This window comes from Coregonus clupeaformis, chromosome 13 (assembly GCF_020615455.1).
Source record: "Coregonus clupeaformis isolate EN_2021a chromosome 13, ASM2061545v1, whole genome shotgun sequence".
Taxonomy (NCBI): domain Eukaryota; kingdom Metazoa; phylum Chordata; class Actinopteri; order Salmoniformes; family Salmonidae; genus Coregonus; species Coregonus clupeaformis.
This window is the reverse complement of record NC_059204.1, coordinates 3,846,834-3,872,240: the sequence shown is the minus strand read 5'-3', so window position 1 is coordinate 3,872,240 and position 25,407 is coordinate 3,846,834. Positions and strand designations below refer to the sequence as shown.

Genomic DNA, 25,407 nt, shown 5'->3' with positions numbered 1-25,407 from the left:
TGAGGATCTCATCTCGGTACCTAATGGCAGTCATATGGAGGGCTGTGCGGCCCCCCAAAGAAATGCCAACCCACACCATGACTGACCCACCGCCAAACCGGTCATGCTGGAGGATGTTTCAGGCAGCAGAACGTTCTCCACGGCGTCTCCAGACTCTGTCACGTCTGTCACGTGCTCAGTGTGAACCTGCTTTCATCTGTGAAGAGCACAGGGCGCCAGTGGCGAATTTGCCAATCTTGGTGTTCTCTGGCAAATGCCAAACGTCCTGCACCTGTGGACGTCGGGCCCTCATACCACCCTCATGGAGTCTGTTTCTGACCGTTTGAGCAGACACATGCACATTTGTGGCCTGCTGGAGGTCATTTTGCAGGGCTCTGGCAGTGCTCCTCCTACTCCTCCTTGCACAAAGGCGGAGGTAGCAGTCCTGCTGCTGGGTTGTTGCCCTCCTACGGCCTCCTCCACGTCTCCTGATGTACTGGCCTGTCTCCTGGTAGCGCCTCCATGCTCTGGACACTACGCTGACAGACACAGCAAACCTTCTTGCCACAGCTCGCATTGATGTGCCATCCTGGATGAGCTGCACTACCTGAGCCACTTGTGGGTTGTAGACTCCGTCTCATGCTACCACTAGAGTGAAAGCACCGCCAGCATTCAAAAGTGACCAAAACATCAGCCAGGAAGCATAGGAACTGAGAAGTGGTCTGTGGTCACCACCTGTCAATCAGTGTTGCTTCCTAAGTGGACAGTTTGATTTCACAGAAGTGTGATTGACTTGGAGTTATAGTGTTGTTTAAGTGTTCCCTTTATTTTTTTTAGCAGTATATATAAATATATATCAAATACTTTTTTCCCTCACTGTATATATATATATATATATATATATATATATATATATATATATATATATATATATATACAGTGAGGGAAAAAAGTATTTGATCCCCTGCTGATTTTGTACGTTTGCCCACTGACAAAGAAATGATCAGTCTATAATTTTAATGGTAGGTTTATTTGAACAGTGAGACAGAATAACAACAAAAATGTTATAAATTGATTTGCATTTTAATGAGGGAAATAAGTATTTGACCCCTCTGCAGAACATGACTTAGTACTTGGTGGCAAAACCCTTGTTGGCAATCACAGAGGTCAGACGTTTCTAGTAGTTGGCCACCAGGTTTGCACACATCTCAGGAGGGATTTTGTCTTTGCAGATCTTCTCCAAGTCATTAAGGTTTCGAGGCTGACGTTTGGCAACTCGAACCTTCAGCTCCCTCCACAGATTTTCTATGGGATTAAGGTCTGGAGACTGGCTAGGCCACTCCAGGACCTTAATGTGCTTCTTCTTGAGCCACTCCTTTGTTGCCTTGGCCGTGTGTTTTGGGTCATTGTCATGCTGGAATACCCATCCACGACCCATTTTCAATGCCCTGGCTGAGGGAAGGAGGTTCTCACCCAAGATTTGCCGGTACATGGCCCCGTCCATCGTCCCTTTCAAATCAAATCAAATTTTATTGGTCACATGCGCCGAATACAACAGGTGCAGACATTACAGTGAAATGCTTACTTACAGCCCTTAACCAACAGTGCATTTATTTTTAACAAAAAAAGTGTTGAGAAAAAAAAGAGCAGAAGTAAAATAAAAGAACAGTAGGGAGGCTATATATACAGGGGGGTACCGGTGCAGAGTCAATGTGCGGGGGCACCGGCTAGTTGAGGTAGTTGAAGTAATATGTACATGTGGGTAGAGTTAAAGTGACTATGCATAAATAATGAACAGAGTAGCAGCAGCGTAAAAAGGATGGGGTGGGGGGGCAGTGCAAATAGTCCGGGTAGCCATGATTAGCTGTTCAGGAGTCTTATGGCTTGGGGGTAGAAGCTGTTGAGAAGTCTTTTGGACCTAGACTTGGCACTCCGGTATCGCTTGCCGTGCGGTAGCAGAGAGAACAGTCTATGACTAGGGTGGCTGGAGTCTTTGACAATTTTGAGGGCCTTCCTCTGACACCGCCTGGTATAGAGGTCCTGGATGGCAGGAAGCTTGGCCCCAGTGATGTACTGGGCCGTACGCACTACTCTCTGTAGTGCCTTGCGGTCGGAGGCCAAGCAGTTGCCATACCATGCGGTGATGCAACCAGTCAGGATGCTCTCGATGGTGCAGCTGTAGAATTTTTTGAGGATCTGAGGACCCATGCCAAATCTTTTCAGTCTCCTGAGGGGGAATAGGCTTTGTCGTGCCCTCTTCACGACTGTCTTGGTGTGTTTGGACCATGATAGTTCGTTGGTGATGTGGACACCAAGGAACTTGAAGCTCTCAACCTGTTCCACTACAGCCCCGTCGATGAGAATGGGGGCGTGCTCAGTCTTCTTTTTTTTCCTGTAGTCCACAATCATCTCATTTGTCTTGGTCACGTTGAGGGAGAGGTTGTTGTCCTGGCACCACACGGCCAGGTCTCTGACCTCCTCCCTATAGGCTGTCTCATCGTTGTCTGTGATCAGGCCTACCACTGTTGCGTCGTCGGCAAACTTAATGATGGTGTTGGAGTCGTGCCTGGCCATGCAGTCATGGGTGAACAGAGAGTACAGGAGGGGACTGAGCACGCACCCCTGAGGGGCCCCCGTGTTGAGGATCAGTGTGGCAGATGTGTTGTTACCTACCCTTACCACCTGGGGGCGGCCCGTCAGGAAGTCCAGGATCCAGTTGCAGAGGGAGGTGTTTAGTCCCAGGATCCTTAGCTTAGTGATGAGCTTAGAGGGCACTATGGTGTTGAATGCTGAGCTGTAGTCAATGAATAGCATTCTCACGTAGGTGTTCCTCTTGTCCAGGTGGGAAAGGGCAGTGTGGAGTGCAATAGAGATTGCATCATCTGTGGATCTGTTGGGGCGGTATGCAAATTGGAGTGGGTCTAGGGTTTCTGGGATAATGCTGTTGATGTGAGCAATGACCAGCCTTTCAAAGCACTTCATGGCTACAGACGTCAGTGCTACGGGTCGGTAGTCATTTAGGCAGGTTATCTTCGAGTCCTTGGGCACAGGGACTATGGTGGTCTGCTTGAAACATGTTGGTATTACAGACTCAGTCAGGGACATGTTGAAAATGTCAGTGAAGACACTTGCCAGTTGGTCAGCACATGCTCGGAGTACACGTCCTGGTAATCCGTCTGGCCCTGCGGCCTTGTGAATGTTGACCTGCTTAAAAGTCTTACTCACATCGGCTACGGAGAGCGTGATCACATAGTCATCCGGAACAGCTGGTGCTCTCATGCATGCTTCAGTGTTGCTTGCCTCGAGCGAGCATAGAAGTGGTTTAGCTCGTCTGGTAGGCTTGTGTCACTGGGCAGCTCGCGGCTGTGCTTCCCTTTGTAGTCTGTAATAGTTTTCAAGCCCTGCCACATCCGACGAGCGTCAGAGCCAGTGTAGTACGATTAAATCTTAGTCCTGTATTGACTCTTTGCCTGTTTGATGGTTCGTCGGAGGGCATAGCGGGATTTCTTATAAGCGTCCGGGTTAGAGTCCCGTTCCTTGAAAGCGGCAGCTCTACCCTTTAGCTCAGTGCGGATGTTTCCTGTAATGCATGGCTTCTGGTTGGGGTATGTACGTACGGTCACTGTGGGGACGACATCATCGATGCACTTATTGATGAAGCCAGTGACTGATGTGGTGTACTCCTCAATGCTGTCTGAAGAATCCCGGAACATGTTCCAGTCTGTGCTAGCAAAACAGTCCTGTAGCTTAGCATCTGCGTCATCTGACCACTTTTTTATTAACCGAGTCACTGGTGCTTCCTGCTTTAGTTTTTGCTTATAAGCAGGAATCAGGAGGATAGAGTTATGGTCAGATTTGCCAAATGGAGGGCGAGGGAGAGCTTTGTATGCGTCTCTGTGTGTGGAGTAAAGGTGGTCTAGAGTTTTTTTTCCTCTGGTTGCACATTTAACATGCTGGTAGAAATTAGGTAGAACAGATTTAAGTTTCCCTGCATTAAAGTCCCCGGCCACTAGGAGCGCTGCATCTGGATGAGCGTTTTCCTGTTGATTTATGGCCTTGTACAACTCATTCAGTGCAATCTTAATGCCAGCATTGGTTTGTGGTGGTAAATAGACAGCTATGAAAAATATAGATGAAAACTCTCTTGGTAAATAGTGTGGTCTACAGCTTATCATAAGATACTCTACCTCAGGCGAGCAAAACCTCGAGACTTCCTTAGTATTTGATTTTGTGCACCAGCTGTTGTTTACAAATATACACAGACCGCCACCCCTTGTCTTACCGAAGTCAGCCGTTCTATCCTGCCGATGTAGCGTATAGCCCGCTAGCTGTATGTTATCATTGTCGTCGTTCAGCCACGACTCGGTGAAACATAGGATATTACAGTTTTTAATGTCCCGTTGGTAGGATAACCGTAATCTTAGGTCATCCAATTTGTTATCCAGTGATTGAAGATTGGCTAATAGTATTGATGGAAGAGGCACTTTACTCGCTTCGCCGTCGGATCCTTACAAGGCACCCCCGATCTACGTCCACGATATCTCCGTCTCTTCCTCACGCGAATGACGGGATTTGGGCCTTGTCGGGTGTCTGTATGATATCCTTCGCGGCCGCCTCGTTGAAGAAAAATCTTCGTCCAATACGAGGTGAGTAATCGCTGTCCTGATATCCAGAAGCTCTTTTTGGTTATAAGAGACGATGGCAGAAACATTATGTACAAAATAAATTACAAATAACGCGGAAAAACACACATAATAGTACAAATGGTTAGAGGGCTGTAAAACGGCAGCCATCTTCTCCAGCGCTGTTCAGGATCTGTGTGTGTCCCTATGATATTAATTATTATTAATATCTCAGGGCATATGCACATTTTATATTAGCATATCAATACAGTATAGTATTTTACAGTATACTACTAAATTCTATAGCAAGCACTACACGATCGAGGGATAATACAGTGTGTAGTATAATTTTCTACAGTATACCACAGTTTGCTACAGAATACTATAGAATTCTATAGTAAGTACTATAATAAACTGTAGTACTATAGTAAACTGTCCTATTTTTTTATGTGGGCATTGGCACTGACTGAGAGACTGTTTGTTGGATTTGTTTGTTCAATGATGTCTCTGGGCAATTGTTTTGGGTGCTTTGGTAGTGGATACTGTCCATTTCCATTTGCTACATGCTTCTTTAAATGCTAGCCAGGAGAGGCTGGACATTACAAACAGCTATTGGACTTAAAAAACTGTCTGGATAAAACAACACCTTATATGTGTAGAAAGTAAGGCAAACTTGTATCAAAAAAGTTAATCTCTGAAAATTATGAAAAATTATAAAAACAATGAAATGTGTAACATTGACTGTGTACTGCCAGCCTTCATGCTAATAGCTAGCTGCTAGGGGTGTAACGATTCGTTTTAACAACGATTCGATTTGTTTCACGATTCGTGGTTGTCGATACGATTCAAGGACGATATTGGTTCATTTAGAACGATACGATCCGAAACGATTCAGTGACTTGAAATCGATTCAGTAACCTTTTGGCCAAAAATTCAACCAGTGTGACTGAAATAAATACCTGGATACTGGACAGTGCAGCTGAAGTTTCCTAGATTCCTGTTTCTTGTAAGGACCGCAATGGTGGCTTGATAATTTCTCGCTCGTCGGCTTCTCCTCTGTCGTCCGCCATGCTATGTTTTGTTGTCTTTGCGCCTTTGCGCTGCTGTTGGCGCGATGACGTCACGGATAGGCAGACTGAATCGAGTAATGTTTAAAGCCTTTATCATTAAAAGTGCTAAGAAAAAACATCCATATAAAGTCTGACGTGCTTAAATCCAATGGGTTATTTCCTAGTATCGATACAATCGATTTATTACATTTTAAAACGATGTTAGATCGATATATGTTGTCCAAAAGGCCAACTCGCCGAGCACAGATCGATGTAGTTGGATCATAGGAATATAAATCGATACTTCGATGGATCGTTACACCCCTACTAGCTGCTGATAAATAAATGGTGCATAACATGGCAGCAAGGGTGAGGAGGATAAGGAAAACTACAGTACCCACCTCCCCCCAGTCTTGCAGCTGGTTGTGGGACAAGTCCAGCTCCACCACATGGGCACAGAAGGTGGCCACCTCAGCCTTGTCCCCAGCTTTACTGATGCCACAGCCATCCAGGACCAGCACACTGGGCAGGTTCAGACGATCTGGAGGGAGACACCAATCTTTCTATTACATAATTGTTCTTTATTGAATCACAAACTGTACAGTCAATAAGAATCACATTCACAATACATGAGGGACAACAACCTGGTATCACCTACTTATTTTGGCATCACTACATAGGCAGTATCCTTCAGGAGCTAAGGCATGAGAGAATGACTTATGATGTATGGATACCCTATATAAGGGATATACTGTAAGTAAGCCTACATGGAGTTCGCAGTATTCCTGGATAACTAGAAGATGATAACTTGTGTGATTTCCCTGTACAACGCATGCGAGTAGGCCTACATGGAGTTATTACCTATTAATTCCGGGTTTTCTTTGTAAAACAGCAAGTAGGCTGTAAAGTGTGGCCCTTGACTCTTCTGCTTTGAGGAATAACAACTTTTTCAGACATGTTCATTAGACTATAAATCATATTGCACCCACCAACTTAGTTTAGCAGGTAACATACAAATGCTAGAGAGAAAAGATGCATAGGCAACCTAATCCCTGAGTTATTACTCAATCAAAGTCAGCGCGCTAATGCAGCCTTCAAATGCTTGTCGGAACTGGGAAACTTCACAGTTATGATGTCGTAAGTCCGACTTTATTGTGTTCAAGTGCTTTTGAAGTCGGAATAATTCCTCAACCAATTTGATTTTATCTAGCTAGATGAGCTAGCTAACATTGCTAATGATACTGTTAGCTAGCTTGTTTAACGTTGACAATATGGTCAAACTAGCTACATTATCCACATTGATAAGTTTGACAATGTCAAAAATGTATTTGCTTTATCATCTTTTGATTGAAACTGTGACAGGTCAGTGATAAAATGTCACAACTCGTGTAAAATTATCTCCAACATTCCCACTCGGAAGTGATGGTTGTCCAGTCGGAACCTCGTATTTCCTCCTTCCGAGGAGCATTTGAAGGCAGCATAAGCTACGGATCTATAACACCTTGACCTCTGACCTTTGATGGGCGACCCCTGTGGACTAGACAGTACCACGACACCCATGCCATTCCCACGACAGTATGGGAAATTCTCTGGGTTATACTTCTCACTGACCACCTGGACGAAGGTGCGCCCCTCCTCTTCATCAGAGGTCTCCATGGCCCCAACTGTCTGATCAGAGACAGAGACAGAGACTTACACCCAGGGGTATGGTTACAAACTATAGTAGGACTTGTTGGGTACACCACACAGCACATGTCCATGCCAATCAGACTTGGAAACACTTGGTATAGCATATAGAGGCTACTATAGGTCTTTACAGATAAAGCACATGGCTTTAGTTACATGCCCTTTCAACTGACTTGTCTGCTGCTAGCCTACATGCTAACAAGTCAAATCTTGTTCACGCTCCAAAACATTGACTTGAGGTTAGCGGAAACTGTTCCGAAATATCGACTCACAAATATGTCTCTTCTAGGGGTGAAGTTGATGTGGACCACAGACAGACAGACACCTCTGGGCTGTAGTGTGGTGTGGAGGTGCCGTCTCTCTCCCTCTCTGGCTCAGGCCAGGCCTGGTGGACGAGGAGGCAGTGCCAGGGGCTCACGCAGCACAGCCCTCGTACACTGCTGCTTAGGGAGCGAGAGAGGGAGCGAGAGGGCGGGGGGGGGAGAAAGAAAGAAAGAGAGCGCGTGTCACATGAGCTAAAAGAGTGACCCCATTATCCTTCCACATTTTGACATCATCTCAATGAAGTAACCATAGAAATATAATGACCTATTTCAATGGAAGCAACAACGATTCACTCTAATCTAATGTACTTTAATGTATCCTGTTTGACTCTCTTGTTTGATTTAATACTAGTCTGACAGAGATCATTGATCTCTAACATTTGTGGTTCACTTAGCCTGCATAAAGTTTACGCAACAGTCTATTTGTTGGGGCAAAAGAAAAGCCCATACACGCTTTCCAACTCCAACGGTCATGGCGTGCTACTGTGTGCACAGGCTTTAGTGCCAGCCCACCCTTACAAAAAAAGATTGCAGTTTTAAAATGCAGTAAAAGTGCAGTAACTGCAGTCGACTGTGGTATTTTCGATGCAGTAATTGCAGAATAACTGCAGTTACACTGCAAAATGACTGCAGTAAAAAATATACTTGTTTTGGACGCAGTATTTGCTGCATACTGCAGTGTACTGCAGTTATAATGCACTCTGACTGCAATATTTTTTTCATTAAGGGCAGCACTGTTTCAATTTCAAATAATCAACTAATCATGGTCTTCAGTCTGACTCTGAACCACAATTAGTTGAAATCAGGGCCTGGTGTTTTTCTGCTGGGCTGGAACAAAAGCCTACATTCTCAGTGGCTCTCCAGGTCTGGAGTTAGATCTGTCATTCCTGTCGTAAGGACACAGGTGTCTGATTCTTACAGTGCTTCCTAAATGATCAGACTTATCAGTTTCACTATCTGGTTGGGTTAAGCTCTGTCTGTCTGCAAACTGATTCTCTGGCCTGGACCCATCTGAACTCACAGTCTACCCTTTTCACACTATCATGCTGACTCGAACCGTACAGAACTAGCCTAACTCAGGTATTTTATTTTCACTTTGCCCTTTCCAGCACTATGGTGGATACGTAACCAGGCCAGTGCAGTTCAGCTTGGCTCAGTAGTGTAAAACGGCCAATAAACCAGTAGGCCTATCTCAAGTGGTTCTGTTTCCAGCCCTGAACATGATGACACCATACAGACAGGGTTCTGTCAAGAACCTGTGTGAAGTCCAGTCAGAGAAGGTTTCCCATATCAGAGACCCTCTGGTTTCTATGCCGATACACATGGGATCAAAGAAGTGTCTCCTAATAGCCCAGATCAGGTGCTTCTGAGGGCAAACAGATTAACACTGAGATAATTTTGCGTTTGAGTATGAATCCAGGAAGATTAGCCCTGATAGACTCATGAGTATTTTAGGTCGTTATAAGGGCTAAGAGAGTGACCTTGGTACTATAGATGCAACGTTAGTTCCTAGTTACATTACCAAGCGATCTTGGCTGGAATTTTGTAGTATGTCTGATAAAATAGCCTATAGCAATGTGATTTCTGGGGTTCTAAACCACAGCCTGCTTGCCTTGACAAGTCAGCCAGACTTGAGATATGCTCTTCAATAATAACTGGAGTTAACGCAAATTCTTTAACATGCTTGTTGACAATGTGAACACTGTATTCTGTGACCACTAGGCTTACTGTCGCCTCAAACATTGGCTCCTCAAAACATGAACATATGCCATATCATAAGGACACAACAGAAACAGGTTTTGGATGTTAAGGTTAAACGTGACAAAACTCAACGATAATATGTTATAGCCTGTGAGCACGACTTCCATTACAAACAACTACCGGACCGGTAGGTTATATTATAAATGAAGAGCGGAGTACATGGTTGGCCTATGGGAGAAGGTGGGGGTAGGGGTCATGCGCACAGCTGCCATGACAACACGTTTGTAGCCCAACTGGGGGTAAAAACCATTATATGATAGAACAAGATGTAACAATTAGTTATTCATTCTAGAACGTGGCCAATGTGACTGTGACGTGATTGCAGTGAATGTCCTATATTGTTAGAAAACGTGCACGGTTCTATACGTTTCTGTATTCTGAACCGGTTTTCATGCTGTGACGCTGCCCATTTTTTGAATTGAGAAAAACATTTCCTGAAAACAGAATGATTCAAACTAAAATAAAAATTAGACAATTAATAAAAAAATACAAAATGCATCAAACTACATTGCTTTGAAACCAAGCTGTATAACTCTTGACATGATTAAATGATTATTTGCGGCAATGATGATATGTGCTTGAAGTAACAGGTTGTATGCTACTTGTACGGTACTACGGGTACATACATGCTCATTTACTGTAGCTATGATTTAGGGCATATATTGTAACCTAAAAGAATGGTGCATGACAACAATCATCGAGAAATATACCTACGCAGTCAGACCATTGAAATACATATCTTTCGAATACGCATTGAGAAAACATTCGATTCCACTTACCGTTCTCTATCGTTCACCTCGAATGTTTGTTATTTTTGTTCGGTTAGGTAAGGGGTCGTCACTAGTGACAACAGCCACAAAGTCCTAAACCCCGCCTATTTCTACAATTTATCTTCTTAAAATGTGATTTTAAACCTAACCGTAACCGAAACCTTAACCACACTCCTAACCTTAAATTAAGACCAAAAAGCTATTTTACGACATAGTTTACAGCTGTGGCTGTAATATCTAGTGGAAATATCAGAAGACACTCAAAGACCCTCCCCCTTCGTTGAAGAAGTGACGCAATTGAAAAGAACAGTCAATCAATTCTCAAAAGAAAACACTTTTTAAAAGTCCATTTAGCAGGTATTTTACAGATGATGAAAACATTTTGGGGGGAGGAATAGTGATGAAAAATAGTGATGAAATGATTTTTAAAAATCCCCAGTGTTATGCATATGGACACATAGGACCTATGAATACACTGGAATAATGGCTATTCATATCACACTTATCAGGAGCACACACAAAAAACCTTTTATATATTTACAATAATCCAGAGCCATAAATAGCTTTGTATGGCTCTGAAATAAAGAGTGAAAATTCTTTCCATGTCTCGCTGTATCAGCTATTAACCTGACCTGAGTATGACAATGTCAAAGTGAAAGTATTCTCAAAAAAAATAAGACTAACGTTCAGACAGTTCACAGACACACAAGTAGGTCAATGTATTGAATCTGAAGAGAGAGACACCTTTAGTTCCCTCTACTGGAGAAATAGGTAATTGTTCTGCCTTTGTGTCCCAAGTCAAGAGAGAAATAGTAATGGCGTCTTTTTGTAGGCATTAACTCCACCATGGTTCGTTAGACAAAGCCTATGGAGAAAATTAATGGCGTTCTCGTAGGGTTTTTGGATAAACGCCGAAAATAAATTATGTGGTAAAAAAAACAGGCTTAGGAGATTTTATAAGTTTTGTTCTATGAGATAACCTTCATAAGCTAACGTCACTTTTTGTGAATATTTAAGCATTTATGTCATAATAAAAAACACATCAAGCACATCATTCATAAAGGTCATGTCCTAAACCTGTGTTAACCTCAGATCTTATTTTCAGGGTTTATTCCAAAACCATATTCATTCCCAATTCATTTTCCCAATAGGGATGGCTAAATGAACCCGGATGTTAGCACTTCAAGCTGGCGGGCTCTATTGTGTCGAAAATAGATTCATTACTCGAGGCTTTGATCAACACAGTGTTCACTTGTGGCACCTGCTGGTCAAAATAATTTAGAACAGCCAAATTATTATAGATGAAGTCCCACACTCCATAGCTTGTGTGCAGAGAAGCCTTTTTGTCTCCTCCCAAACCATTCAGGTGGTTGTTCAAAAAAAAAGAAGATTCAGAAGTCATTTATCACGTGCTTCTGATAATGTTTTTGTATAAATTTATTTTTATTGCCAATGTACAAATACAACAAGGCGTAATATACATTAAAATAGTCAGTGGGAAACAGAGCACACAAGGGTTACAACAGCTAAATAAACAAACCAAAATACAAAAGCAAATAAACCATAAGAAAAGAAAATATGGGCTACAAATGAGGCATAACCTAAGCTATTTGGCCTTCTAATAAATCTAATTCATTAATACATTTCAAGAGTCTTTTGACAACTTTTTTTCCATATACATTTCAATGAATCGAAGTAATATATATATTTTCTTCTGAAATACAATAAGCGAAGGCTGTGTTTTTATGCATTTACATTTATGAATATAAAATGTACCCAAAATAAGTAAAACATTCAATAGAAATTCTATGTTCTTATCTTCCAAATGTTATACAGAAAGTGACATTATCTCTAGTAAACTGGGTTATTGGATATATTTTTGTTTCTAACCAGTCATACATATCACTCCAGAATGTGTTGCTGTAAACACAAATGGTCTGTTGTTTGAATCTATGCCTAAGGAATTCTCCCAAGGGATATATATCATTAAATATTCTTTAGTGTAATTCCTTCACTAGGTGGTACAGGAAAAGACAAGTAATTAATACAAAATGTCCTAATAATGGGCTTAGAATACATTTGAGATATGGAATTTCTGCTGAATTGCATAGGGAATAAATTGTTGGTTTAGAGATGACGGATTAATTTGTTTGGCCAATTATCACTTGTGAAATCATGCCCATCAATCTGTAATGACGGCAAATGAGAGATGTCGACCATATGAGGTACTGTGTTTTTAACCATCAGAGCAAAATACTTTGGGATACTCTTGAACAGACAACCATGCTTTATGACATATCTCCTTATAATGCTGTTCACCACTGTAGAACCTCAAGACTGGGAAGAGTGTCCATTTTTGTTCATAAACGTTTTCAATTCTTTGTAAGAGAGGACCTCGCAATTACATCTGATAACATTGATGTTGAATCTCTTTTCATAGAAATTCCCTCCTGTACATTTTTTGGTGGTAAAAAAAAGTGGTAATTGGATGCATCTATCAGCCACCCGATTCTGACATTGGTAGTTTTATTGATATCCTTGAATCAACCTTGGATTTTATTAATAATGAAGATTACATTTGTTTTCTATTGGGTGAGTACAACATAAACTTATTTAAAAGTAAGAACCACTCCCTGACATGACGTTTTTAATACTTTATACTCCAGCTATCTGTATCCCCTCATCTATAAGCCCACAAGAGTGACCAGTTCATCTGCCACCCTTATTGTCAAGTTGTGTATGGTTCACACTGCAGCTCTTTGCCCAAACTTGAAAAAGGCCTCTTTAAGGACTGAAGGACGCAAGGGACAACTCAATTTTCTTCTGACTTCTTTTATTTAATTCCAGTTCGTTAGTTAGTTAGTCAGTTAGGTTGATAACCTTTAAAGGCAAAACACAAAAATAAATATACATTACTTCAAGTAAGGTCATTTCAAATTAAATATATAATCTCAATGTATTCATATTATCTAAATTATACTATATATACTAAATTAGACAATTGGTCTCAATTCTCAACACAAATAAACACCTAACTGGCAACAATTTTACACAACAATGTCCATGTGCCTACCGGTTGAGTCTCCAGAATCCTAAATGAAGCTGAATGTGTATGAATGAGAGTCTCCTCTTTCATGAAGGAATTCCAGTGAAATGCTTTTTTCACCAAACATTTCAGCACCTGCTATCACAAAGGTGCACCAGTATATATGTTCCCCAGGGAAACACAAGCTAATGATGGGTTCCACAATGCATACACTTTTTCACCCCCTGCTGGTGTTTTATAATAATATAATAATAATAATAACTTATCTTTGAAATAAGTTGAAAATGTGAATGCCTTGAATATGAATACCTGTCTTTTGACGCAACACTTATTGATAATATGGAGTCTGCTTACCAGACTTGTCTCACATCTTTCAATTCTGTATTTCACCACAGCTTTCCCTTCGTTAAGTCACGTAAGAGAGCACAAAGCCATGCAATCTCCATAGACAAACATTGGCAGTAGTGTGGCCTTACTGAAGAGCTCAGTGACTTTCAAAGTGGCACCGTCATAGGATGCCACCTTTCCAACAAGTCAGTTCGTAAAATGTCTGCCCTCATAGAGCTGTCCTGTTCAACTGTAAGTGCTGTTATTGTGAAGTGGAAATGTCTAGGAGCAACAAAGGCTCAGCTGCGAAGTGGTAGGCCACACAAGCTCACAGAACGGGACCGCCAAGTGCTGAAGCACGTAGCGCTTAAAAAGTGTCTGTTTTCGGTTGCAACACTCACTACCGAGTTCCAAACTGCCTCTGGAAGCAACGTCAGCACGAGAACTGTTCGTCAGGAGCTTCATGAAATGGGTTTCCATGGCCGAGCGGCCACACACAAGCCTAAGATCACCATGCGCAATGCCAAGCGTCGGCTGGAGTGGTGTAAAGCTCGCCGCCATTGGACTCTGGAGCAGTGGAAACGCATTCTCTGGAATGATGAATCACACTTCACCATCTGGCAGTCCGACAGACGAATCTGGGTTTGGCGGATGCCAGGAGAACGCTACCTGCCCGAATGCATAGTGCCAACTGTAAAGTTTGGTGGAGGAGGAATAATGGTCTGGGGCTGTTTGTCATGGTTTGGGCTAGGCCCCTTAGTTCCAGTGAAGGGAAATCTTAACGCTACAGCATACAATAACATTCTAGACGATTCTGTGCTTCCAACTTTGTGGCAACAGTTTGGGGAAGGCCCTTTCCTGTTTCAGCATGACAATGCCCCCGTGGACAAAGCGAGGTCCATACAGAAATGGTTTGTCAAGATCGGTGTGGAAGAACTTTACTGGCCTGCACAGAGCCTTGACCTCAACCCCATCGAACACCTTTGGGATGATTGGAACGCCGGCTACGAGCCAGGCATAATCGCCCAACATCAGTGCCCGACCTCACTAAAGCTCTTGCGGCTGAATGGAAGCAAGTCCCTGCAGCAATGTTCCAACATCTAGTGGAAAGCCTTACCAGAAGAGTGGAGGCTGTTATAGCAGCAAAGAGGGTGTCTACATACTTTTGGTCATGTAGTGTACTAGCCGACGCCAACCTTGTATCGAATCCCAACACGGCTGCTGTATTTAGCCTATAATCGTTTCCTTTCCTTACCGTGAAAATCTGAGAGTAGAAAAGCATCAGGCTTCTTCGGACAATCCTCGTTCCTCTAACCCAGGGGTGTCAAACGTCCGGCCCGCGGGCCGGATCAGGCCCGCAAACGGGTTTAATCCGGCCCGCGAGATGATTTTGTAAAGTATAAAAATGAGCTGCAATTTTTCAATAAAAGAAACTGCTGTTCCAATTGTGTCCACTGGATGGCGCAATAGCAATTGTGTTAAGCAAGCAAACTGTTTATACCGGGGCAGAGCAAATAGGTCAAGCAAGTGCAGCCAGTCCGGATGAGCTACTTTGTTTTGCCCGCGATATTTATTACGGCTTCTACTTTTAACATTATGTGCTTTGGCACCCTCATTGCCCCAATATGTCTCTGTCAAAAAGAGAAAAAGTGGACGCAGAGTGCAGAGTGTTCCAAGAAAAATTGTCATCCTTCTATTTATTCACGGAATTGAATGGGAAAGCTGTATGTTTGGTGTGTTCACAGCATGTTGCAGTGCTGAAAGAATATAACCTTCGTCGCCACTATGTGAGTCTTCATGCCGACAAATATGACAACTTTCAAGGACAGCGGAGAAGAGAGAAGGTGAATGAACTGTTGGCGGGTCTGAAGAAACAGCAGTCTGTGTTTACTCACAGCCGAGACATCAGTGACGCTGCAGTGAAAGCTAGCTACCTCATTGCTAATTAAATCGCAGTGGCTTCAAAACCATTTAGTGAGGGTGAATTTGTAAAAACATGCATGATGAAGGCAGCGGAGATTGTGTGCCCTGAAAAGCACCAGGCTTCCTCTGTAGCTCAGCTGGTAGAGCACGGCGCTTGTAACGCCAAGGTAGTGGGTTCGATCCCCGGGACCACCCATACACACAAATGTATGCACGCATGACTGTAAGTCGCTTTGGATAAAAGCGTCTGCTAAATGGCATATTATTATTATTATTATTATTAATATCAGCCTGACAAGAAACACAGTTGCAGACAGGATTTCCGATCTTTCAGTGGATTTGGACAGCCAGTTGAAGCAAAAAGTAAAGTAATTTATTGCGTTTTCGGTTGCAATTGATGAAAGCACGGACATTACAGATGTTGCACAACTGGCCATTTTCATCCGCAGAGTTGATGACACATTGACCGTCACCGAGGAGTTCGTGGAGTTGGTGCCGATGACAGATACAACGACAGCAGCTGATATTTTCACTGCACTCGTCAGCGCGCTGGACAGGGTCAGAGTGGACTGGTCCCGCGCTGTCAGCCTGGCTACAGATGGTGCGCCCTCAATGATCGGGAAAAAAGCAGGCGTTGTGACAAAGTTCAGAGAGAAAGTGCAATCTGCAAATGGAGGACGTGATTTTTGGACTTTTCACTGTATTTTGCACCAGGAGGCTTTGTGTTGCAAGTCATTAAAGATGGATAACGTCATGAAGGTGGTTATTATTTTTATTATATTATTATTATATTATATTATATTATTATTATTATATTATCCAAACTGTTAATTTCATCCGATCCAGAAGCCTGAATTAACGTCAGTTTGACAGCCTTCTCAGAGAGAAAGACCACATCTATGGCCTGCCATACCACACTGAGGTAAGATGGTTAAGCCGAGGTGCTGTGCTGAGGCGTTTCTTTGATTTACGAGAAGAAATTGAACAGTTCATGGAAGAAAAGGGCAAACCAGTGTTAGAATTTCATTCCGCAGAATGGATGCAGGACCTTGCATTTATGGTGGATGTTACAGAGCACCTGAATAACTTGAACAAACAGCTGCAAGGGTGCAACAAAGTTGCCACGCAGTATTATGACAGCATACGTTCTTTCAAGTTGAAGCTGTCATTGTGGGAGACGCAACTCGCCGGTGGTGATGCAGCTCACTTCCCCTGTCTGAAAAATGTGTGCGCGACCCAACATGTGGCAGACATGAAGCGGTTCAAATATAAAATAACGGGACTGTTAAGGGAGTTTGAGCAACGCTTTCAGATTTTTGGTGAACTGGAGAAAGACTTCAACGTTTTTTGTTCGCCATTAACCGTGAATCCCTCTGATCTGCCCGTCAGCATCCAACTTGAAATAATATACTTGCAGTGTGACTCGGATTTGAAGGGCAAATTTACCGCAGCTGGCTTGGACACATTTTATCAGAATCTCTTGCCAGGTTACCCCAACTTGACAGCCCTCGCTGCAAAACTGTTGTGCATGTTTGGAACCACATATCTTTGTGAGCAAGTTCTCTGTAATGAGCATAAATAAAACAAAGCTGCGCTCAAGGCTCACGCACAAGCACTTGAATCACATCCTGAAGTTGGCTGCCACTCAGGATGTAACGCCTGATATTGATGCGCTGGTGAAAGCTAAAAGATGCCAGGTATCAGGAGTCAAATAAACTATGCAACCCCACTTAAAGTGCTGCATGAGACACCCTGATATAGTTCTGTGATCTGTGATATACAGTGGGGGAAAAAAGTATTTAGTCAGCCACCAATTGTGCAAGTTCTCCCACTTGAAAAGATGAGAGAGGCCTGTAATTTTCATCATAGGTACACGTCAACTATGACAGACAAATTGAGAAAAAAAAATCCAGAAAATCACATTGTAGGATTTTTAATGAATGTATTTGCAAATTATGGTGGAAAATAAGTATTTGGTCACCTACAAACAAGGAAGATTTCTGGCTCTCACAGACCTGTAACTTCTTCTTTAAGAGGCTCCTCTGTCCTCCACTCGTTACCTGTATTAATGGCACCTGTTTGAACATGTTATCAGTATAAAAGACACCTGTCCACAACCTCAAACAGTCACACTCCAAACTCCACTATGGCCAAGACCAAAGAGCTGTCAAAGGACACCAGAAACAAAATTGTAGACCTGCACCCGGCTGGGAAGACTGAATCTGCAATAGGTAAGCAGCTTGGTTTGAAGAAATCAACTGTGGGAGCAATTATTAGGAAATGGAAGACATACAAGACCACTGATAATCTCCCTCGATCTGGGGCTCCACGCAAGATCTCACCCCGTGGGGTCAAAATGATCACAAGAACGGTGAGCAAAAATCCCAGAACCACACGGGGGACCTAGTGAATGACCTGCAGAGAGCTGGGACCAAAGTAACAAAGCCTACCATCAGTAACACACTACGCCGCCAGGGACTCAAATCCTGCAGTGCAAGACGTGTCCCCCTGCTTAAGCCAGTACATGTCCAGGCCCGTCTGAAGTTTGCTAGAGTGCATTTGGATGATCCAGAAGAGGATTGGGAGAATGTCATATGGTCAGATGAAACCAAAATAGAACTTTTTGGTAAAAACTCAACTCGTCGTGTTTGGAGGACAAAGAATGCTGAGTTGCATCCAAAGAACACCATACCTAATGTGAAGCATGGGGGTGGAAACATCATGCTTTGGGGCTGTTTTTCTGCAAAGGGACCAGGACGACTGATCCGTGTAAAGGAAAGAATGAATGGGGCCATGTATCGTGAGATTTTGAGTGAAAACCTCCTTCCATCAGCAAGGGCATTGAAGATGAAAGGTGGCTGGGTCTTTCAGCATGACAATGATCCCAAACACACCGGCCGGGCAACGAAGGAGTGGCTTCGTAAGAAGCATTTCAAGGTCCTGGAGTGGCCTAGCCAGTCTCCAGATCTCAACCCCATAGAAAATCTTTGGAGGGAGTTGAAAGTCCGTGTTGCCCAGCGACAGCCCCAAAACATCACTGCTCTAGAGGAGATCTGCATGGAGGAATGGGCCAAAATACCAGCAACAGTTTGTGAAAACCTTGTGAAGACTTACAGAAAACGTTTGACCTGTGTCATTGCCAACAAAGGGGTATATAACAAAGTTTTGAGAAACTTTTGTTATTGACCAAATACTTATTTTCCACCATAATTTGCAAATAAATTCATTAAAAATCCTACAATGTGATTTTCTGGATTTTTTTTTCTCATTTTGTCTGTCATAGTTGACGTGTACCTATGATGAAAATTACAGGCCTCTCTCATCTTTTTAAGTGGGAGAACTTGCACAATTGGTGGCTGACTAAATACTTTTTTTCCCCACTGTACTTCTGTGAATCACTGAGGCATTGTGTGTTTGTGTGTTGTTTGTCCTCAGAATTTCAAATAGCTTGAGGTGTTTTATGATTAATAGTGATGTTGTGCTTTTGGACACACTGTCAGAAGAACCGATGTGGATGTGGTGGAGGAGTCAGGCGCAGGACACAGAGGCTTCGTCCAACAGACTTTACTAGTCCAAAGAGCAAAAGTACAATACACGACCTCGAACAAAAACAGAGGCGAGGGAATTACGCAAACATGCGTAAACACTAAACAAAACAAACAGAGCGCAAACACGCAGCTCCGAACGACAGGCAGACAACAACACACAATCTAACCAATACAAAACAGGGAACTTATAGGACACGTAATCAGAACACAAACAGACACAGGTGTACAAGACAGACCAAAGCAATCACACCACGAAACATTCAACGGTGGCAGCTAGTACTCCGGGGACGGCGAACGCCGAAGCCTGCCCGAACCAGGAGGAGGAGCAGTCTCGGCCGAAACCGTGACACACACTATCCTCAGGCTCCAGCTTTATGTTTATATGTTTTTATGTTGATGTGCTATTGTTTTTAATTGATTTTATTTTATTTGTATATTTAACCTATTCTTGACTCTGTGGTTCTTGCACTTGTTTGGGGAACAGGATTTCATTATTTGTATCTACATTTCTGCCTGAGAAATGACACCCTGATATAGTTCTGTGATCTGTGAAACAGTTCTGTGAATCACTGAGGCATTGTGTGTTTGTGTGTTCTTTTTCTTTAGAATTTTCAAATAAACTTGAGGTGTTTTATGATTAATAGTGATGTTGTGCTTGTACTATTTTGGACACACTGTCCTCAGGCTCCAGCTTTATGTTTTATGTTGATAGTATTAAAACAAAGAAAACAATCTGAAGTTGTTGTTTTTAAGTTATATATACCATGATTTTACCGGTCCGGCCCACTTGGGAATAGATTTTCCTCCATGTGGCCCCTGAGCTAAAATGAGTTTGACACCCCTGCTCTAACCCCATAAATCATCATGATCATCCATAACCTTTTATGAAAACCTGTCTCTTTTTGTCAAACCGCTCACCCTTGTCCAGATTCGAACTTGTAGAAGGGTAAATGTGTTAAGCCTAAACACCACAGGAGTTAAATCTTGTTTATCCCAATTAAGTGAAAGTGCTTAATCTATAAATGTAATATTATTTTCACATCGAAAAAGTAATGTTAGCTATTTTGATTGTAAATCAAGGAAGTAATTAAAGACAAAGAATTGGAGGAAGACATGAGAATGACAAATCAAATATAAAAATAAAATTATATTATTGGTCGCATACACATATTTAGCAAATATACTCTAATTGTTTGAAATCAGTGCACATAGCACACATACAGGAAAATTAAATAGTTTATACAATGGAGGATTCAAAGACTGACATTAATTGATCAAAATGTAATTAGAGTATTCAGCTAAGGGCTTTTGTGCTCAGAGTGAATTAAGAGGAACGGTAGAATACTGTTGACTAATACATCAAAAATAGTAATACAGTTAAATAAACATCACAGAAGGACAAAGAATTGAACATAAATAATTACAATTATACTGAACAAAAATATAAACGCAACATGTAAAGTATTGGTCCCATGTTTCATGAGCTGAAATAAAAGATCCCATAAATGTTCCATACACACAAAAAGCTTATTTCTCTCAAATTTTGTGCACAAATTTGTTTACATCCCTGTTAATGAGCATTTCTCCTTTACCAATATAATCCATCCACCTGACAAGTGTGGCATATCAAGAAGCTGATTAAACAGCATGATCATTACACAGGTGCACCTCGTGCTGGTGACAATAAAAAGGCCACAGTGTGTTGTACGCCCTATCTTCATCAATGTATCTCTAAATTAAAGTACTGCTAGCCAGTTAAGCATGCTTTCAGTGCAGCAGTCAAGACACATCTCTGTCAATTAATTCACTGATTAACCTTTTACACTTGTACCTGTATACAGGTTGAAAATGGCAGATTTGGACACTGATAAGTGCTTAAATTGTAACGCAGTGGCTGTACAGTAACATGCAATACACGACGTCAGAACTCAGGGTCTCTGCTTCACAGCTCTGTATGGGTTTTGACTGACAGCCGTTCTGAACTTGAGCACCGCGTGCGACAATAAGTTGACCCATGCAAATGTTTCTGGTCTGAGTGAGGGAAATGCTGTAAATTACGAGGACTCTATGAATTTTGAAAGATGAGACGTTGAAGATTATAATAAGTACCGCTTTCATGTCATACAAGTAAGCCAAACACCCATGAGTCCAAATGTGCACTTCACATTGCCATATCATAAAACTCATAATATACAGTGTCAACGTTTATGATCACTATGTTTGATGTACAGTTACAAGATGACATGGCGTTATACCCTGGGTTGTCCTTAACAGAATGAGCCTGTTTGTTGTATTGTGAAGACAAATTGCTACAGACCACGCATCGGAATGCACTCATGACTACATTCTATGCGCACCAAAATTGCAATCTGCTTCTCTGAATTGCCGTGTGAAAGCCTAACACTAAGATCGTATTTTATAATTTAGCTAATGTTGGCAATGGAAAAAGCTTTCAAATGATGCCCACCTGACCCAAATTGTGATTTATAAAATGGGCTGATTTTTGGATTGCGTAAAAGAAAACTACTGTAATTGTGTAAAGGCGGGGATGCAGAGCTGTTTTCCAAACAAAACAACTACATTTGTGCTCGCTCTAGTTCCTCAACGGCACAGCTAGGAGAGCAAAAAAAAGCACCTTATAGTTGAAGACTCTACTTTGAGTCATAAGTGCATTGAAATGACTTAGGAACTTTGCACACTTCGGAGAGGTGTGTGGCCACTTAGAGACACCAGTTAGTCCTCTCACTCAAACCCTTGTAATTTGTTTTGTCTTATGTTGCACCTACCCCACATTTACCAGGAATATTCTTATGTTACTGAATGTAGCCAGAGTATTTTCAGATTTCGTTATCAACAAATGCCACGTAAAGTACAGTAAATGTAAAATGCACATCAAATCAAGTGTAATGTTTGGATTCAGTTTTGTGTCAACTGTTGTCCTCACCTTTTTAGTTTAATAATTTTCCCATAATCTCCATGTAACGATCCCGGCAGTCTGAGTCGGGTCCTGTCTGGTGACTAGTTTTTCTGTTCGTGATCTCCAGTTTCCCGAGGGTTCGGGAACGCTCCGGGGAGCTCTCTTGATTTCCGCACCTGCATCCCATCAGCAATCTGCACACCTGGTCCTGATCATCACCCTTCTTAGGCTCTGGCCTAACATCCAGTCCCTGCCGGATCGTTAGCCATGAACAGTAGGTTTACCAGAGTATCAGTCTTAGAGCCTAGCGTTAGTTTTGTTGTTTTTGCACCGTGTTGGTTTGTTGCTTACTTACCCCCGTTTTGTTCCATCTGCAGTCACCCGTCCGGAACCTTCATCCAACCTCTGCCTGGTGGTCGGCGGCTGCCGACCCAGGATGGGATCAACCACTGCACCCCCAACAACTAATCAACGCCGCCCGCTCTGTTCCCTGGATTATTCAGCATCACTCTTGAATTTGTAATAAACACTCACCTTCGTTTCAACTTACCTTGTCCTGGTCTGCTTCTGGGTTCTGGCTTAGCAACTCGTGACAGAACGATCCGGCCAGTAATGAACCCAGCGGACCTGGACTCTGTTCGCCATGCCATTACCCATCAGGAGAAGATGTTGGGCCATCATAGCACGGTACTACAGGAGATCGCGTTGTCAGTTCGGAACCTTTCTACCGGTCTGACGGAGGTCCAGAACCAACGCAAGTTTCCGGTGGAGGATCCACTACCGGTTTCACCCATCTCGCCTGCCGCTTCTGGAGCTGTGTCCTTCCGTGAGCCCAAGGTTCCGACGCCGGATAAGTATGAGGGGGAGCTGGGAAGATGCCGTTCCTTCCTTATGCAGTGTGGATTAGTGTTCGATCTACAGCCCTACTCTTATGCCACAGACAAGGCTAGGATAGCCTTTGTGATTGCGTTGCTGCGTGGTCGAGCGCTGGAGTGGGCTTCAGCCGTTTGGGAACGACAAGACCCCTGCATGGCTTCATACCAGGGGTTCACGGCCGAGATGAGGAAGCTCTTCGACCATTCCGTCCGAGGGAGGGACGCAGCTAGGCGCCTGTTTTCGCTTCACCAAGGAACTTCGCAGCGTGGCCGACTTCGTGATCGAGTTCAAGACGTTGGCTGTGGAGAGTGGGTGGAACGAGGAGTCTCTGCAAGCGGCCTTTTACCAGGGTCTGTCGGAGCAGCTCAAGGATGAGTTGATCTCCTATCCGGAGCCTAGTGACCTGGACAGCTTGGTAGCCTTGTCTATTCGGGTGGATAATCGAGTCCGAGAGCCGAAGGAGGGAGAAGCAATGGGGTCCGTCCAATCGATCAGCTTCTCAGTTCCCAGTCGGGTCGGGTGGTGGACCAGAACACGTCGATCATTCTCCACCACAAAGGATTAGTGGAGAGGTCCTCTCTCCCGATTCTGAACCCATGCAAGTGGGGCGGCACGGGTTAACCAAGGAGGAGCGTCAACATAGACGTAAGACCAACTGCTGCCTCTACTGTGGTAGCTCGGGACATTACATCTCCACTTGTTCCCGGCGGTCGTCAAACTGCCCGGCTCGCTAAAGTTGGGAGGACTTTTAGCGAGCCAGTTTCAACCTCTCAGTACCTCTGTCAGACCCCGTTTCCCGGCTACCCTTGTGAACAGGAATCAGAGCTTAGCGATTAACGCTTTTATCGATTCAGGTGCCGATGGAAGCTTTCTTGATGCCGAGTTGGTGGAACAGCTGGGGCTTTCCAAGGAGCAATTGCCGGAAGCCATTGAAGCGACCACTCTGAACGGCAGTAGTCTGGCACGTATCACGATGAGGACCGAACCGGTTAAGATGCGGTTGTCGGGGAATCATTCTGAGATGATTTCATTCTTCATTCTGCCGTCTTCCCATGTTCCTCTGGTCCTTGGATACCCCTGGCTGAAGGAACACAATCCCACGTTCGATTGGGTGACGGGCAAGGTAACGAGTTGGAGCCTTGATTGTCATGCTAACTGTCTCAAGACTGCCTGCCCCCATTCGGTTCCCAGTCAGGTGATTGAGGCTAAACCCCCAGATTTGTCCCTGGTTCCCGAGACATATCACGATTTGGGGAAGTGTTCAGTAAGCAGAAGGCTCTGTCACTCCCTCCCCACCGACCATATGATTGTGCCATCAACCTGTTCCCTGGAGCTGTCTACCCCAAGGGAAGGTTATACAGTATCTCCCGACCTGAACGTGAGGCTTTGGAGACCTACATCAAGGAGTCCCTAGCTGCTGGTCTCGTTCGTCCCTCGTCATCACCCCTGGGGGCAGGATTCTTCTTTGTGGGTAAGAAGGATGGCTCTCTTCGACCGTGTATTGATTATCGGGGGTTGAATGACATCACGGTCAAGAACAAGTATCCCCTGCCCTTGATGAGTTCTGCCTTCGACTCCTTACAGGGTGCTACGGTGTTCACCAAGCTAGACCTACGCAATGCGTATCACATGGTCCGGATCAGAGAGGGGGACGAGTGGTTGACGGGTTTCAATACACCGATGGGTCACTTCGGTATCAGGTGATGCCGTTTGGACTGACCAATGCTCCAGCGGTATTCCAGAGTATGGTGAACGACGTCCTGAGAGATATGATCGGTCTCTTTGTGTTTGTTTACCTGGATGACATTCTGATCTTCTCGAAGGAACCTTCCGACCACGTCCAGCATGTCCGGCAGGTTCTGCAGCGATTGTTGGAGAATCGCCTGTTCGTGAAGGCCGAGAAGTGCGAGTTTCACGCCCACACGACATCCTTTCTCGGGTACATCATCTCCAGGGGAGAGATTAGGATGGACCAGGAGAAGGTTAGAGCGGTTCTGGAATGGGCCCAGCCCGGTACGAGATTGCAGCTCCAGAGATTTTTGGGGTTTGCGAATTTCTACCGCAGATTCATCCGGGATTACAGCCGTGTGGCCGCTCCGTTAACTGCCTTGACTTCCAGTATCAGGACCTTCAAGTGGAATCCGGAGGCGGATCGAGCGTTTCTGGATTTGAAGAGGCGATTCACCAACGCACCGATTCTCTCTCAACCGGACACGGCCCGTCAGTTCGTCGTTGAAGTGGACGCGTCTGATGTGGGAGTTGGCGCCATCCTGTCGCAGCGATGCTCCACGGACAGTAAACTCCATCCCTGCGCCTACTACTCTCGTCGCCTTTCGCCTGCGGAGAGGAATTACGATGTGGGTAACCGGGAGCTTCTCGCGGTGAAACTTGCCTTGGAGGAGTGGCGCCACTGGTTGGAGGGGGGCGGAGCAACCGTTTATTGTCTGGACTGACCACAAGAATCTTGCTTACGTGCAATCGGCTAAACGTCTCAACTCCCGTCAGGCCAGGTGGGCGTTGTTTTTCGGACGATTCAAGTTTTCCCCTGACGTTCCGACCTGGATCTAAGAACGGCAAGGC

General features: G+C 43.8%; 1 protein-coding gene across 2 annotated transcripts in view; it reads right to left on the bottom strand.

The window, feature by feature from the left end:
- LOC123492144 (tubulin-specific chaperone cofactor E-like protein) overlaps positions 1-10,454 on the bottom strand; it is an 88,460-nt gene extending 78,006 nt beyond the window's left edge. Inside the window, exons 1-4 of one of the 2 annotated variants that reach the window (XM_045224141.1) lie at positions 10,200-10,454; positions 7,609-7,776; positions 7,165-7,341; positions 6,052-6,191 (exon numbers count right to left, since the gene is read on the bottom strand). In XM_045224141.1, the coding sequence (XP_045080076.1) occupies positions 6,052-6,191; positions 7,165-7,306 (282 nt within the window). In that variant the 5' untranslated portion in view covers positions 7,307-7,341; positions 7,609-7,776; positions 10,200-10,454. The remainder of the gene's footprint in view (positions 1-6,051; positions 6,192-7,164; positions 7,342-7,608; positions 7,777-10,199) is intronic. The other variant, XM_045224142.1, reaches the window with a different exon arrangement.
- Positions 10,455-25,407: the final 14,953 nt, after the last annotated feature.